The 17,300-nt window shown below is 36.2% G+C and overlaps 1 protein-coding gene across 2 annotated transcripts; it reads right to left on the bottom strand.

Annotated features, from left to right (window-relative positions):
- Nucleotides 1–644: 644 nt before the first annotated feature.
- On the bottom strand, nucleotides 645–16,902 carry LOC127411737 (uncharacterized protein K02A2.6-like). 2 transcript variants are annotated; one of them, XM_051647461.1, is made up of 3 exons: nucleotides 10,950–16,902; nucleotides 9,712–9,779; nucleotides 645–2,165 (listed from the first exon to the last, which is right to left on the bottom strand). In XM_051647461.1, the coding sequence occupies exon 1, from the start codon at nucleotides 13,588–13,590 to the stop codon at nucleotides 11,974–11,976; it is 1,617 nt and encodes a 538-aa protein (XP_051503421.1). In that variant the 5' UTR covers nucleotides 13,591–16,902; the 3' UTR covers nucleotides 645–2,165; nucleotides 9,712–9,779; nucleotides 10,950–11,973. The 2 variants fall into 2 exon arrangements, with proteins under 2 accessions (XP_051503421.1, XP_051503420.1); XM_051647460.1 differs by lacking the exon at nucleotides 9,712–9,779.
- Between the last annotated feature and the right edge of the window lie 398 nt (nucleotides 16,903–17,300).

Below are 17,300 nucleotides of genomic sequence, written 5' to 3'. Positions count from 1 at the left end.
TAGCCGAAACAACATTTAAATGTAACTAAAACTTGCCTATTAGGACATATTTCAAATTTCAATACTGAATACTGAATCCTGGCTGGCAAGTCTGGAAATAGTCCAACTAGTAAAATATGTACATGTTTATATAAAATAGTATGTCAACTAATGTAAGTAAAGACTTACTCATCCGAAATTGTATCCTCGGCTGGATCAAGTCGCTCCTCAAAATGCAAATGTTCATCGGAGTCCCGCTCTTCTTCTGAGGAAAATGTGAACTCTTCCTCACCTGTGTAGCATGCCATCTTCCAAACACGCAGGAAAGTGAATGAATCTGATGATGAAAGTGAATGAATCTGATGATGAACTTGATGTTTTTAAGGCACTGTTGGGGGCGTTCACCATTTGCATTGATTGCCTCAGCACATTACCGTATAAATAGTGCGTTCTGCACATGCATGTGATCACATTAGCGATAATTAGCTGAGCCAGGAGAAACTGTACATCTCTGTTTCATACAGATTACAGACATTTTAAGCTTTCTTTAGACATATGTTACATGTTTGTCTGTTAAGTATTCGCGGAGTTTCAGTTCATTTTTGTGACGTGTTTCAGAAAGATGCTCATGTAGACAGAGACGGCTGAAAGCACACCCTGTTTATTTTCTTTATTTTACAAAAGCACAAGGTTTTGTTGTTATTGTGAGTGTACACAAATAAAAGTAGACCCTTTATAGTCTCTAATGATGTCTTACACTTATCTGTATGCCCAAAAATGACAGAGTATTTTAAGTTGTTTCCGCTGTTATGAGGAAAAAATCCAGCAGGACGCACAGGCGTCTCTAACTTCAAAGTTGGAACCCTGTTGACTTGCATTGTATGGACCTACAGAGCTGAGATATTCTTATAAAAATCTTAGTTTGTGTTCAGCAGAAGAAAGAAAGTCAGACACATCTGGGATGGCATGAGGGTGAGTGAATGAGAGAATTTTCATTTTTAAGTGAACTATTCCTTTAAGTAAATTTTCTTAAATCACAATAATTAGAACCGAATAAAATTTTACTGCTACGCAAAGCCAAGCACACTCTCCCAGGTGTCTGAGATTAAATGAATATTCAGGGTTCAATACAAGTTAAGCTCAAATCAACAGCATTTGTGGCATAATGTTCAATTTGCAAGTCAAGTTGTCTTTTTTATTTGTATAACACTTTTCACAACACACATCGTTTCAAAGCAGCTTTATAGAAAATCATGCATTAACATAAAATTAAACTGTAATATCTATGAAGTCTTAGAGTGAGCATTGCATAGTTTGATTAAATATGATTGTAAATTGTGTATAAAAAATAAATAATGAATTAATTAAATAATAATTGTATTTAGAACCCCAGTGAGCAAGCTGAAGGCGACTGTGGCAAGGAGCACAAAACTCCATAAGATGTTGGTTAATGGAGAATAATAACCTTGGGGAAACCAAGCTAACTGTGGGGGCCAGTTCCCCTCTGACTAAACAACATGAATATCAGAAACAGAATGAGCTTTATTGCCAAGTATGCTTACACATACAAGGAATTTGTCTTGGTGACAGAGGCATATAATATAATTGGCAGAATATAATGCCTATATAATGCTAATATTAGTTATTTGTGTGCAGTGCAAGTCATGGTTTAAAATGTGTAAACTAAGTAAGTGTTAAAGGTGAGTGTTTAAACAAAGATTGTGTATGAACTGTAAGATTAATGACAAATGTCTTTGAAGTCCATCCTGGATTAACTGCAGAAGTTTACATAGATCCATTGTCCTTTGTTAGTTGGCCGATGAAGGCTTTTGTTGGCAATTAATTGATAGTCTGTGTATTCCATTTTAAGAGTGTAGTCCATCATTAGACCGAGGTGATGCAGGTAGAGATCAATGAGGTGCATTGCAGTTCACCCGGCAGGTAATTTCATTGAAGTCTATCCTAAATCCAAGGTTCAGGCAGTGGCATATGATGTATCCCATGTCTTATGGTTGGAGTTGGCATCAGTTCATCCCCTGAAGTCCATCTTAATAGACTGAAGTGATGTCTGGCTGGTACCGGCTGCATTTAGTCATCATCACTCAGAGACACGTAGCAGTGGAGTCCGACACCAAGCAGGAATGGTGCTGGATCTGGCTGGCTCTGGTAACCTCGGGATATGAATCCTGAGGTTGAGACAGGGATACAAATAGAATAATATTAGCGTAGATGCCATTACATTTTTTGCAGAGTTATAGATCATGATAAATGTTTCTAGTTCCGGTAGACCTAACTAAAGCAGCCTAATTGTGAGTTGATGTTTAAATTAGTTGTATACCTGGCTAAATAGATGAACCTTTAGTCTAGACTTAGACTGAGTGTATCTGCATCAGACAGCAGCAGTCTGGCTGCGCTGTCACGCACCTACAGTATATGTTAATTGTTAATAATCATAGGACATTACTTTAAAAGCTCACACAGCTGATGTTATTTTTCATTTAGTAGTTAATTTAACATGTTATGCTAACATGTAAACTAACATGTTATAGTTACATGCTATTTTCTTTTATCATGTTTATAATTCGGTTTATTGTTATAATTCTGTTAGCTTTCTTATTTATTCTATTTATTTTATTTATTTTCAAAAGGGAGTGTTTTTCTATGCTTCCATAAAAAATAAAAAAAATGGTTTCAAGTTTCAATTATAATAAAGTGTTTGTTCAACCAAAAGAAAAACCTTCTGTTTTCACTCCTTTAAGGGTCATTGTAACTTATAATAATAATTGTGTAATACCGTATACCGTGATACCGTGAAACCGTGATATTTTCTAAGACAGTTATCGTACCGTGAAAATCTCATACCATTGCAACCCTAGTCCCGAATATTGTTAGAGAGACTATTCCATAATTTAGGAGCCAAATAGGAAAAGGAAACCTCCTTTTGTGGATTTTGATATTCTAGGAACAATTAACAGGCCAGAATTTTGCGATTATAATAAACGTTATGAAATATAGTGTGGTAGAAGGTCACTTAAGTACTGTGGAGCTAGACCATTCAAAGCTTTGTACGTAGTTAACAAAATGCTAAAATTAATACGAAATTTAACAGGTAGCCAATGTAAAGATGATAAAATGGGGCTAATATGATCATATTTCTTGGTTCCAGTCAGCACTCTGGCTGCTGCATTTTTAACCAATTGAAGTTTATTTATTGATCTTGCTGACATCCTCTCAGTAATGCATTACAATAATCTACTCTTGAGGTCATGAATGCATGAATTAGTTTTTCAGCATCAGCAACAGAGAGCATGTGTCGTAATTTAGCAATATTTCTGAGGTGGAAGAATGCTGTTCTACAAACATTGGTCATTTGAGTTTCAAAGGACAGATTGGTATCAAATATAACACCTGTAGAAGATGATGTAACAGTACATCCATCTAGAGTCAAATTATATATTTAGCGGCTTATTTTTATAGGTATTTGGTCCAATAATAAGTACCTCTGTTTTGTCGGAATTAAGTAGAAGGACATTTCTGGCCATCCAATCTTTTATTTCATTGATACACTCTGTTAATTTGGAGAATTGTGAAATTTCATCAGGTTTTGAAGAAATATAAAGTTGGGTATCGTCGGCATAACAGTGGAAACTTATTCCACGATTCCTGATAATATCTCCCAGGGGAAGCATATATAAGGAGAAAGTAGAGGCCCTAATACTGATCCATGTGGCACTTCATACTTTTGTTTGATTTGACAATTCCTCATTTATACAGAAAAAGTGGTAGTGGTCTGATAAATAGGACCTAAACCAAGCTAATGCAAGTCCACAAATGCCAACATAATTCTCAAGCCTATTCAAGAGAATGTCGTGATCTGTGATGTTGAAGGCAGCACTAAGACCTAAAAGCACTAGAAGAGAAATGCAGCTGCGATCAGCTGATATGAGCAAGTTATTTGTAACTCTGATAAGTGCAGTCTCTGTCCTGTGATGGGGCCTAAATCCTGACTGAAATTGTTCATATATACTATTTCTCTGTAGAAATGAACATAGTTGGGAGGACACTACCTTTTCTAGTATTTTTGACATAAACAGGAGATTTGAAATTGGTCTATATTTAGCCAATTCTCCAGGATCAAGCTGTGGCTTCTTTATAAGCGGTTTGATAACAATAAACAAAAATCTACCCTCACTCCCTAACTAGCCAAAAACAGGAGAAAAAGGTGGTCAATAAACTAAATGGCATCCATACTAAGCAATTTAGTATTTTCTTCAGTCTTAGCACACAGCACAAGATGATAGAAAAACACACAAAAACACGCTGCTCACAAAGAGGTTCAAGCACAGCAGTATCTGGGGCAGGAGAATCAAAGATCCCTGACTACATTCGCATGGAGATTAGACCACAAGTTTTAAAGTCTCTCTCTTTTCCATGAAAGGAACTCTGCCTTATATAGCTTAGATTGGCTGCATCTCCAATCAGGGTGTCATTGCTTGCAGCTGCTGCTTCAGCTCCTTCATTAAAGAGAGAAATAAAACACACAGAAAACACGCCCCCAGCAGGCATATAACAGCATTACAACAACAATACATGTCAACCCGCATAATATTAAAATACGTCTCAAGGACTTAACAATAGAAATATTGGATATTAAGTCTTTTTAGGCATAATGTATCCACACATGTAGGCTTCTATAGTCTCTTGTGGTCCATGCAGTGTTGTCAGTTTGAACTGGTCCATAATAGCTTGATGAATTTACTGTGTAACATTTTAAATAGTTGGGGGGAAAAAACTGCTAAAGCAGACAGCAACTCTAAACAAATAAACAGCACCTATTTATTATTGATTGACTATTTTCAAAGCATTGACGAGCTGCTTAAAATACATTCTTTTACAGCATTTGTCCACCATTCACAACATTCAACCATGCACAATAAAATATTAGGATATTTTGGGCAGTGAAATGTTTTGTTTATAATTTAATTATAGACTATACAATAAATGTATTATTCAATGACAGAGTTTGTGTATGAAGCTAAACTTCATGTTACGAGATGAATTTAGTTGGTTATGAAGTTTTCATTTAACATTTTTATTTTATTTTATTTTGTTTTTAAAACACTGGGTAACTTATGCTCGTCTTTTTTTGGCCTACATCTCTGACACTTTTGAAGGACAATTCTGTTAAATTTATGACTCAAAATTATTATTCTCCATGTTTTTGTGGTTAAAGAATTGCTCAATGAAATTTTCTTTGGTTGGTGTTTAAAGATTCAGACTAATTGCAGACCAACACGGCCTCTGCTCAAGCAAATTTCAATTATTAAAATATTTTTTAATCTTCTGCAGCAGCTGCTGCGAGACACACAGATGCATCAGGGATTTAGGTTCATGAGCAGCATGCAGAACTGTCCTGCATTGGGCAGTTTCCCGCAAATGAACTAGAAAATCATGTCTGTGATGACATGGCCCTTATATTATCAGTGGGCTTTTCCAGTTTTTGGATGTAGCAATTGCAGTCAAATCATGAGACGTAACTTCTCAGCGAGTGCTAATTACTACTGTGTTGACTCATTAGTATGTAATGTATTTTCCCAAATCAGTCGGCAGATAGAGAAAAAAGATTCAGAAAGAAATCTTAGTATTGACTATTATTTCTTTAGATAGGGATCATTTTAAATAAAACTAAATTAAATTGAATTGGCAGATTGAAAATGAAGTAGAAATAAAAACTAAATTAAAATTTGAAACATAACCTTGGTTGTAATGACTAACACAGCTTTCACTTTCTTTAGTCTGTGTTTGAGGGGAGGGGAAAAAGCAACAAATAATTGAAATGTCAACAGAACACAGTAAGAATTGTGTTGAAGGACAGTTTTATCTTCATACTCCTAAAGCATATGCTTTCATTCTGAAACCACTTTGAAGTCTGTTCAGCAGGATACTTATAAAATGTATATATGAAAGGCAACAGAGGTGTTTTTGTTACATTTATATTGACAAACTGTTTTTCTTAGTTGTGAAGTTTAAAATAAGTTTAAAATATTGATGTTGAGTTTACAGTTACGGTTCATGAACAGATTCATTCGGACTCGACTCGGACTCGATTGTTTAAAGACTCAGACTTGACTCGGACTCGACTAAGGTGGACTCGAACCCAACACTAGCTTCTCCAAGACTTTCTGCCCTGTCACTATACAATAACTGTAATACTGTGATTTTCTACATATTTCATCTTATTCTGGAAAGTAGCCGTTCATTCAAGTATGAGGGAACCATCTGAACATGTTTAAACTTCACTTGTTTTTAAGGCAGACAATGTTTTAACTGTCAAACATTAACACAATGAAGTTTGACATAGATGTATGACATATATGTGGGGATATCTTATTTACTTGCTACTATATGTCTAAAACAAACTTTTAAATACCTTAGAAAGATACAATGTCAATAGTGTCTGAAATCAACGTGGACTCAGGGCAAAAGTGCCACCGAAATTGACAAAAATATCCATGAAATTCAAAATATGGGGGCAAAAAATGCCCACGCAATGAGTTCCCATGTTTTATTAATAATATCTGATATAGTTACAATTACATACATTGCGATATTCTTTTGACTTTTCACTGAACATATTTTTTTCGTCCAGTTGCTCGCACCATCGTGCACAGACGTGCACTTCTATCAATCTACGTCAGTTCGTTATTGTACTCCCACGTTAAATTCCATAACTGTTTGCCCCTCTTGTTCAAAATAAACTATCCTAGCAGGTAACACTCTTGTTCAAGGTGCTGAACTGTACTTCCCTGCCCTGTGCCTAAAAAAAACCTCACCCACTAGAGGCCAGAAGTGCACAAGGGATAGATGTAATATAAAGTAAATAAATTTATTTAATAATATCTCAATATGTTAAATAACCATAATGTTAATTAAGACTTTATTATTACAGCTATAATGCATTTACAGAACAACCATTTTTAGTGTTTGAATCAATCATATCTCTCACTAAACACTGTGTGAAATGTGTATTTCTGCCTTCAGTTGGCATGTAGGAGTTGATAATAGTTTGCTTAATAATCTCATTCCATATCTGGATAATTGCTGCAGTATCATAGAGGATAAATTTCCTCTATGATATTGCATTATATTAGTTTTGTACATTGTTAACTTAATAGCCAAAATACTTGGACATACGTGAATGAGATTAAACCTGAAATAGGAATGTTTCAGTCACAATGCACATTAAGTAGTTTAGAGACGATTTAGAGACATTTAGAATGATACAATTGGCTATTTCTATTTAAATAAATGTTGTGGTCTTAACTTTCTGTTTGTCCAAGAATCCTTTTGCAGCAATGCAGGTCTTTGGCATTTAGAAGTTGCTAGTTTAGGACCTGTGAGGAGTCTGTTTCTCAAACTAGAGACTGTGATTTACTTGACTTTTTGTTGTGCATTTGGCCATCCACTTCCTCTCTATCCTGGTTAGAGATTCTTTTTTCAAAACAGTAATGCATGGAATAGCCTTCATCTCTCTAAAATAACAGACTTTAGGAGAAAATAGAATTTCAGGAGATATGTTTCTTTTTGCCTATTTGTAAAACCAAAAATTGACTTGCAAGTGTAAAGCAACTTGTAAGAACTCAATAGCTCAGCAAATGGGGAAAAACCTATTGTATCCACATGGTAGCGTAACCATTTTCAATTTTTAGCACTTTAGAATGCTTTTGTAAGGAATAGGTGGCACAGTGTATGTTTGCCATCACGGGTAAAGAAAAAATGGAATAAATACCACTTAAAACAATTATATCAAACCGTAATAATAATTTGCACTTAATGATTTTAGCAGTATTTGTGATCAATTTAATGCATCTTTGGTGAAAGGAAGCATCAATTTCTTTCAAGAACAAAAATGTCTTTGTGTTCTAAAAATGGAAGCATATATACTATATATAATATAATTTTCATAAAGTAACTTGTAACATAATACTTGAGTAGTTTTTTGGCAAACTACTTTACTCTTACTTGAGTCATAATATTTCTTAGTACTTCTACTTATACTCAAGTGAATTAAAAAAGCAGTACTTTCACCACTGTTCACGGTGCATGGAAGGATATTGTCTGTAGCTACAGACAGGCACTAAAAGCTGCCAGGTCTGCATATTTTAGCAAACTCATAGAAAATAACCACAACAATCCTAGGTGTTTATTCAGTACTGTGGCTAAATTGGTTAGGAATAAAGCCTCAACTGAACCTGATATTCCGTCGCAGCACAAGAGTAATAACTTCATGAATTTCTTTACTGATAAAATTGAAACCATCAGAATTAAAATTGGAATTATGCAATCATCTGTCACAGTACTTCAGAAAACAGTGTCTCATAATTTTCCTCATGAGCAATTTCAATCCTTCGCTGTCATAGGTCATGAAGAGCTATACAAATTTATGGAAACATCAAAAGCCACAACATGTATGTTAGATCCAATACCAACTAAGCTCTTAAAATAGGTATTCCCTGTAATCTCAGAACCTCCTATTAATATTATTAACTCCTCACTTAGGGTTAGGTTTAGGTTAGGGTTCCCAACTCCATCCGTGAAGCTGACTCACTTTCTGTCTTCAAAAAACAGCCAAAAACACATCTTTTCCATTAGCACTTAAAAAAAAAAGAAAAACAGTTTGCTCTGTAATCTGTCTTGAATACTATTCTGATGCTAGTGAAATTTGTAATTCGGCACTTTTCGTACCACTGTCTCTTTAAAATGATTAGCTTATAATGTATTCCTCTTTTGTAAGTCACTTTGGATAAAAGCATCTGCCAAATGAATAAATGTAAATGTAAATACAACGTTTCTTTCCAAACTGGTATTGAACCTAAAGCAGGAGAACAGAATATACTGTATAACAGTCTTATTTGAGTGAAGGAACAGAAGAGAGAGATAACAGAAAAGAAAAATGTAAAAACAAAGCACTTTGAGAAACTAATGGGTGAAGATTTAAACTGTTACCCGCTGCTGTTTTGCTGTTCTTGTAAATATTTGACTGTAGTGCCACAATTCCATTCATGTAACATTGCTTGCTTCAGACCATCACATTTCATAATTGAACTGTCTGGATTCTCTCTTTCCTGTATAAATGCATTAGATGCACCTTTGCCTGCATTGTGATGGTCTGTTGATGAAAGACAGTTCTCTAGTCTCTCACTGTTTTAGGATGCTCACATGTACACCCGATTATCATTTCTCTAACCTTTTCCATCTGTAATGTCTATTATGGCCAAACCAGCAGCATTACCTCACCACATTACCAGATTAACTAACTGACTACAGACTAAGCGCAATTCTATATAATTCTTATAATTCTATGAGGAATTATTATTTTCAGCCTATTTAAGAATGTAACATTTAAAACAGCCTAATTTAAATCTAAAAAAGTATTAAAAATAAAACAAGAAAATTGTTGGCAACCAGTAGTTTTGGGAGAAACCAAACGTCATTCATCTCATCATGACTGTTGCAATAATGAAGATCATTCTGAAACTCCAAATTGCCAAAACTTGGTCACAGATTTGGACTTGGTCAGAATTTTATTGAACATGAAAAAGACAAAATTAAAATCAGACATCTGCACTAATATACTGCTGTGTTTTTGAATATGTTAAGCACTAAAATGCCTTTTAAAAGTATTTGGACACTAAATCCCAGATACAAATATGTTAATGTCTTTTTGATCACCTGGTTCAAACAGACACGTCTCTTATGGTCTTTCATTATGTTTACACTAGCACTGGTGTCGTCAAGCTCTGTTATGGGATAAAATCAGTGATAAGTTTAATACAGATTTTATTTGATTTTTTTCTTGGCATAAAGTACAAAAATATTGACTGTACACAATGATGTGCTAGCTAAGGCAGTTATTGACCAGTTTTTTCACTGAACATTTTGACTAACAGGGTTGAAACAAAACATGTTTTTAAAGAGATTCATTATAGTGTGTGAGCATACAAAAACTCAGTGATATAACTAAAATATACTCTATTAAAATTTTAAAGACACTCACTTAACACTTTATTAGGAACACCTGTACATCTGCTTATTCTTCTATTAACTATTCAGACAATCGTGAGGCAGCAGTGCAATGCATAAAATCATGCAGATACAGGTCAGGAGCTTCAGTTAATGTTCACATCAACCATCAGAATGAGGAAAAAATATTATCTCAGTGATTTTGACCGTGGCATGATTGTTGGTGCCAGATGGGCTGGTTTGAGTATTTCTGTAACTGCTGATCTCCTGGGATTTTCACACATAACAGTCTCTAGAATTTACTCAGAATGGTGCCAAAAACAAAAAACATCCAGTGAGTGGCAGTTCTGCGGATAGAAATGCCTTGTTGATGAGAGAGGTCAACAGAGAATGGCCAGATTGGTTCGAACTGACAAAGTCTACGGTAACTCAGATAACCGCTCTGTACAACTGTGGTGAGAAGAATAGCATCTCAGAATGCTATTCTGAGATGTGGGTTGGCGGCATGAGGGTGACCTACACAATGTTAGGCAGGTGGTTTTAATGTTGTGGCTGATTGGTGTGTATATATATATATATATATATATATATATATATATATATATATATATATATTTCAAAAGTACAAAGAAACAAAACTCAAATAAACAACAATAATAAACACAATAATTCAGTTTAGAATTGACACTTTAGTTCAATTTAGGGAATTTAGATTTCAAAATCAGTATGTCACATTCCAAAAATAGATTTCACAGTTCAAAAATCAGTGTCCAGAGGAAAAAATATATATAATTTCAGACTTCAGATTCAATGTCCAAATGTTACTCAATATTTTAGTTAGTTTCAATTCAATAGGAGAGACTCAATGAGTGATCCTGGAAAATCAAGAGGAAAAAAAAAAAAAAAACAAAATAGCACAGTTCAAGGTGAGTATGTTTTTATCCTACCAGTTCAGCAATATGATTGTTCTTTTTACTTCCAGGTACAGTCAGTTAGAGGAATGGCTCGCCATGTCCAGACCATAGACAAAGCATCGACGGCAGGAACAGATCAGGATTCCATAGGGCAAATAAAAACAGAAAAAAGAAAGACAAAAGTGAAAAAAAAAAAAAAAAAAAACAGCCAAGGAAAAGGTAAGTGAAGAAATAAAATAAAGTATTCTTTTGATTTGGCCTGATTTCAGTTAGTTTTCATCTTCTTTCTCGTACATTTCTAGCTTTTTGTGTTCATTTATATGTCTACATTTATATGTCTACTTCGATCAAATTCGATTTCCTTAAAGCGTAAACTTCTAAGTATATTTTTCACTTTAATATTCTATTTCTAGATTATTTAAATTTTCTATTTAAGAGCTATGAACACGAGTACACTGTCTCGCCTCTCCCTGCATCTCTTTCTTCTCCGTCACACTCTCTACTTCTCTCGTTCTGTTCCTTTGTGCTATCCTCGTTAACTCTCTTCCCGGAGGCGGGACTAACCTCCGACCTCACCCAATCAAAACTTACTTTGGCCTAATTATTTTTCTAGATTTAAATTTATAATATATTATAAATTAACTTTAATCTGCATTCTTTTGCTATTAATACTAAAGAGATATTAATAAAAATAAAATACTTATAATTACTAGTGACCTAGTCAGTGACCTGGGTTACACTCTCCCCTCCTGAATGTATGCAGGTCCCTCTGCATTTGAGGTTGAACAGTCACAATGGCATGTGAACTACTAGGAGGTTCCAGGTCTTCCAGCAAATTAGTAAATGGTGTACTCAGGCTTGACAACAAAGACTGAATCACCATACTGAGAGGATTTCCCTACTGGGGATAGTGAAGTCTTTTTGGAGGTTCATGGGATCTCTAGGTACGTCTTAGACCTCCCACAGGTTCAGTTACTTCATTCTGATCCATTTTAGGATTTCCGGAAATAGCACTTTCTTTTTGTAAAGAAACGTTATCCCTTCCATCTTCCCCATTTTAATTTTCTGCTGATTTGTTATGATCACCAGCGGATTCCACTTGATCATTCTCTCCTTCAATTTCTCTTTCAGATTCATCTTCCAGGTCTTCACCAACAACTTCCGGAAAGTCCAGTAAATTTCTTTCCACAGGTTCAGGTAAGTTTGTGTCATTAACAGGTTCTTGCTGAATAAGATATTCTGCAACCTGCTCTGACACAGGTTCCACACCAGGTAAGTTCACAGTTCTTCCAATTCTGAGAGAAGTAACAGGTTTCGTCTTTGACACTATTCTAGTTTCAATTTCCAGTGTCCTTATAGGAGTGTGGTACTCAATTGGATCTTCATCAGATTCTGAATGCTCACTTTGGATTTCAAATTCCTTAGGTTCTTTGGCAGATCTTGTAGCTCTCCTCCAGTCGGTTTTTGAGGTTTTGCACGTTCTTTGAGTGTGATTCAGGTTGACTGTTGACTGGTAGCCCAAAAGCCAAATCGACTGGCAGTCGGGTTGTCTCCCGAACATCAGTTCGTAGGGCAAGAATCCAGTCACATCATTCCTCGTGCAGTTGTATGCATGTACTAGAGGCTTGACAAAATCCTTCCAGTTTGACTTCTCCTTAGTACACAAAGTTCCCAGCATTTGCAGATGGGTCCAGTTGAACCGTTCTACCGGATTACCTCTTGGATGGTACAGAGTAGTTCTTATCTTGGATATTCCCACTACTTTACACAGCTCTTTTATTGTGCGAGACTCAAAGTCTGGACCTGGGTCGCAATGGAGATTTTCTGGAAACCCATAGTGCACCAGAAAATTATCCCACAGACTCTTGGCTATAGTCTGGGCTTTCTGATTTCTTGTTGGTTCAGCCACAGCATACTTTGTGAAATGGTCCGTTATGACCAGTATGTCCTTGGTGTTACTTCGGTCCGGCTCAAGCGACAGGAAATCCATACAAACTAACTCCAGTGTTCTGCTGGTTTTGATATTCACTAATGGAGAAGATGGAGTTTTCCATCTGACACAATGCTCATAGGTTTTTACTTTCTGTTCTACCACCAAAGACATCTTAGGCCGGAAGAATTTGGATCGAATCAGATCAAGAGTTCGTTCGATGCCTAAGTGACCCATTTCATCATGTAGTTCCTTCATGACCATATCACAAAGATCAGCAGGTAGTTCTAATTGATACAATGAACTTCCTTGTTCCTGCCTTTTCCTGAACAATACTCCATTTTTCAGCTCCAACCGATTCCACTCTCTAAACCACAGAGTTAATTCTGAAGGTGCAAGTTTAGAAAGACAAGGCTTTTCCTTGGAATCCAGCTGCTTGATAACTACTCCAATTTCTGGATCTGCTCTCTGTCTTCTCCTCAAGTCTTGTTCAGACAAGTGGGAAACTTCTCCAGACCGGCAAGTGTCTTCCTGCTGGAATGCTTGAGGTAGGGCATCCATTCCAACAGCAAGAGATTCCACTAGAGTCACTGGTTGGTACAAGGGATCAGGGTAATCACACTGCTGACAAACTTGATGATGTTCACAGATATCTTTTATTGCTTCTGATGAAACAACTGTCTGTTCAGTGTCTGCCAAGTGATGGTAAGCAAATTGTCTGATTCTTTCCCTCTCCTTTCTCATTTCCAGATCATCCGGAACTTCCTCTTGTGGGCGTCTCGACAATCCATCCACATCCTGATTCCTACTTCCAGCTCGGTATTGAATCTTGAAAGTAAAGATCGACAGACTCGACAACCACCTGTAGCTGGTTGCATCCAATTTTGTGGAAGATATATGTCAGCAGGTTGCTGTCAGTCACCACGGTGAAATCAGCTCCATACAAGTTATCGTTGAATTTGGCAGTTACAGCCCACTTCAACGCCAAAATTCTAACTTGTGTGCTGGGTACTTAGCTGCACTCTTGGTAAGTCCTCGGCTTGCGAAACAATGACTCTCATCTGTCCATCTTGTTCTTGATATTGTGCTGCACCAAGGCCGGTGGTACTAGCATCAGTGTGCAAAACATATGGCAGCTTGGGGTTGGCAAATCCTAACACTGGAACAGATGTAAGATTTGCAATGACAGTGTCAAATGCTTGCTGACAGTCTTTGGACCATTTCTTTCCAAATTGTTCCTTTGGGCTGAAGTACCGCTTAGTCTCATCCATCTTCTTTCTGCGATCTTTTTGCAGTGGAGTATATCCAGCAGTAAGATCATTAAGAGGCTTCACAATCTTCGCATAATCCTGTACAAACCTCCTGTAGTAACCTGAGAATCCGAGGAAAGATCTTAACTCCTTCAGATTCTTTGGTCTTGGCAAAGGTTTTAAGGGCCTCTACTTTTGAGGGGTCAGTTTCCACTCCATTTTGAGATACGATGTGGCCCAAGTATTGTAGAATATTTGTATAAAGTTGAGTATAAATTAATCAAGTATAATCAATGTTAATATAGCCATTTGATTTTATAATTGTTTCTGGTGGTCAAGCATGTGACTTACTAAAAAAATATGGTGCAGTCTCTCCACAGTGGTGTCCAGTGACAAATATGTAATATATTAGCCATGCCTTGGGAGATCATATGGATAAAAGGGAGACAAACCCATTTTGCGGGAGTTGCTCTGCAGACTGACTCGGCTTTGCTATCTCTGATAATAAAGTCTATCTTCTGGCATCAAAACCCCAAGATTTTGAGAGTGATTCTTTACAAAGGCAGCAGAAGCCACAACAAATTGGCACCCTAGATGGGACCGGAAGGAGCAGAAGAGTGAAAGACCACGGCAGGCTGACTAAACAGGCAACACAAAAGGTGGCCACCAAAAAAGGTTAGCATTTTTTGCTTATATAATTTGTTTGTGTTGCTTGCCAGAGTTTGCCCGTGGTGGTAAGGACACTCAAAAAGCTTCTCCAAATTTAAAAAGAAAAAAGAATAAAAGGGTTCTGATTCCAGAAGAAATAATTGCATGCAATGATCAGTTTTTACTGTTAAGAGGGCCTTGACGGATATCAGTAAATAAAAGCAGATAAACTTTAAAGAAGCCGAGTAGGCACGAATCACAGGTTTGACCGGGTAGGCAAAAAGTGTATCACTGAAGAGCAGAACTTATATGTCACTCAACGGAGTGTAGAATAGGAAAAGTGTATGTATATATCTGTACTTGTCTGTGTCTGTGTCGGTGTCTCTGTCTGTGTGAGTATATCTGTGACTGTGGCTGTATGAGAAAATAAACTCTGTATCTTTTGGACAGTGGGTGCCTCCTGGACCGTTACGTGAGTGTGACTAAACAGAGGGGCACAGTTATTGTCACACTTGAGAGGAGAGTATGAGAGAATGAGCCCTGAATAAAAAATAAAAAAGGGACAAAGAACATCTGTATGAGCCCATACAACTGGGACAAGTATATATGAGAATATATAAGAAATAATGAGCCCAAACAAATGGGACAAGTATATATGAGAATATATATGTATGAGAAATAATGAGCCCAAACAAATGAGACAAGTATATATGAGAATATATATTATGGATGATAAATTTGAAGTATGAGAAATCTGAGCCCCACACAACAATAAAGGGCCTTTTATGAACTTATGTATTGAATAGTGAAGGTGAAACAAATTAGAAAAATAGTTTCAAGATATTGGCTTTGCAGATTATTGTAGTAGGAAATAAACTAAAAATAGTAGGATATATGTTTATCCTTTAAATATAATGAGTTATCAAAATGAATGGTTATAAAATAGTTTTTAATTCTTTGTATGCCAAGTAGAAATAACAGTGAAAGAAATATAGACTCTAAGAAAAAGTAACTGTTATAGTGGTTTGGCACTATTTGGATGCAGAGTGATCCTAAAAGTAAACTGACAATATATAGGAAATTTGTACATGTATGTGGTATAATAATTAATACAATTAAAGAGCAGGTTATAAAAGAAGATAAGAAAAACTGGTTATAAATAAATAAAAATAACTGAACTTATTTAGGAAGATCATATTAATTGAACAAATAAAATTGTCCAAAAATAAACATTGTCACAAATATTGATATAGTGATATATTTTCCCTAAAGATAGGATTTGGTGTATTATAGGAAAAATCATGGCAGCCACTCCTGTGGACATATTAGGATTAAAATATCCATTGTGTAAAAACTTATAGATAAGCTTTCAAGCAAATGGCAAACGAGAACCAAAGATATGATGACAAAATGGCCAAAGGAAGGGACATCTGATGTAGCGTTGTGCAAGGAAATGGAAACGTTGATAAAAAAATTATAAAACTAAAGATAAGAGTAAAAAAAAAATAAAAAGAGAGAAACAAAAAGGGGAAAAGAGAGAGAAGTGCTAGTTGTGTTCAAAAAGGAAGGAGCAAATTCTCTGAAAAATATAATACAGGCATGAAAAATACTGAAGGATGCAGAAAAAGAGCTAAGTAAAAAAGGAGGGGTCTTTGTTAAACCACCTCCATATGTGCCCTCAGAAGGTTAGTTCCCAATACTCAAGGGAACTGTAGAGGTTTTAGGAGAAATGCAGATGGAGGTATATGTGGAGTTAGAATAAGAAAGACAAACAAAACTGGGAGTGAGACCGAAGAAGAAACAGGATAGAAAAAGTGAGAGAAACTTGCCTTTAGATTGTTATGAACAGGCAAGGATAGCATTAGAGAAAATAAAAGTACAGTATGAGAAACAAGTATGTGAAGAAGGGCCATTAGGGCAAGTGAGAAGAGAAGAAGAGGATATTGAAGCAGAAGCGCAAATAATAAAAGCACAAATAGATAGGAAAATTAGAGAAACAGAAAAATTAAAACAAGACACAGATAAGTTGGTGAGAAATAGAAGTAAACTGTTGGACAGTAGGGAGAGAGAAAGTGAAGATGAGTCATAATTTGATGGAGGAAGATGGGCACAAGGAAGAGAAAGAGGAAGGCTTAGACCATTGGCAGAGCAATTCCCCATTTTAATTAAAGGTACGCAGGGACAGTATGTGCCTTGGGCTACACAGGACCTTGAGGGGCTAGTCTCTCACCTCCCTGATATCCACGAGGGGGCTGGGAAGTGGATTAGAGAGTTTGAAGAACAAACAATGGGCAGACTTTTAGCTGTGGGGGACATTAAAGCACTCCTGGCAAAAATTGTAGGAGGAGCAAAGATGGAAGAAATCCTTCAAGCATCTGATCTGGACAGAGCTATGGACTCTTATTACATGGATGGAAATGTTTTTGATGCATACTGTCCAGCTGTGTGGCAGGCAATGCGTGCTGAGTATCCTACCAGAGTGGACCATAAGGCATTAAAGGGGGAATAGCTGGGGGAAACAGAAAACCCAAACACATATGTCCAGAGACAACTGAA

The sequence above is a fragment of the Myxocyprinus asiaticus genome, chromosome 21 (genome assembly GCF_019703515.2).
Source record: "Myxocyprinus asiaticus isolate MX2 ecotype Aquarium Trade chromosome 21, UBuf_Myxa_2, whole genome shotgun sequence".
Taxonomy (NCBI): domain Eukaryota; kingdom Metazoa; phylum Chordata; class Actinopteri; order Cypriniformes; family Catostomidae; genus Myxocyprinus; species Myxocyprinus asiaticus.
The sequence above is the reverse complement of the archived record's forward strand: the minus strand, read 5'-3'. Positions and strand labels throughout refer to the sequence as shown.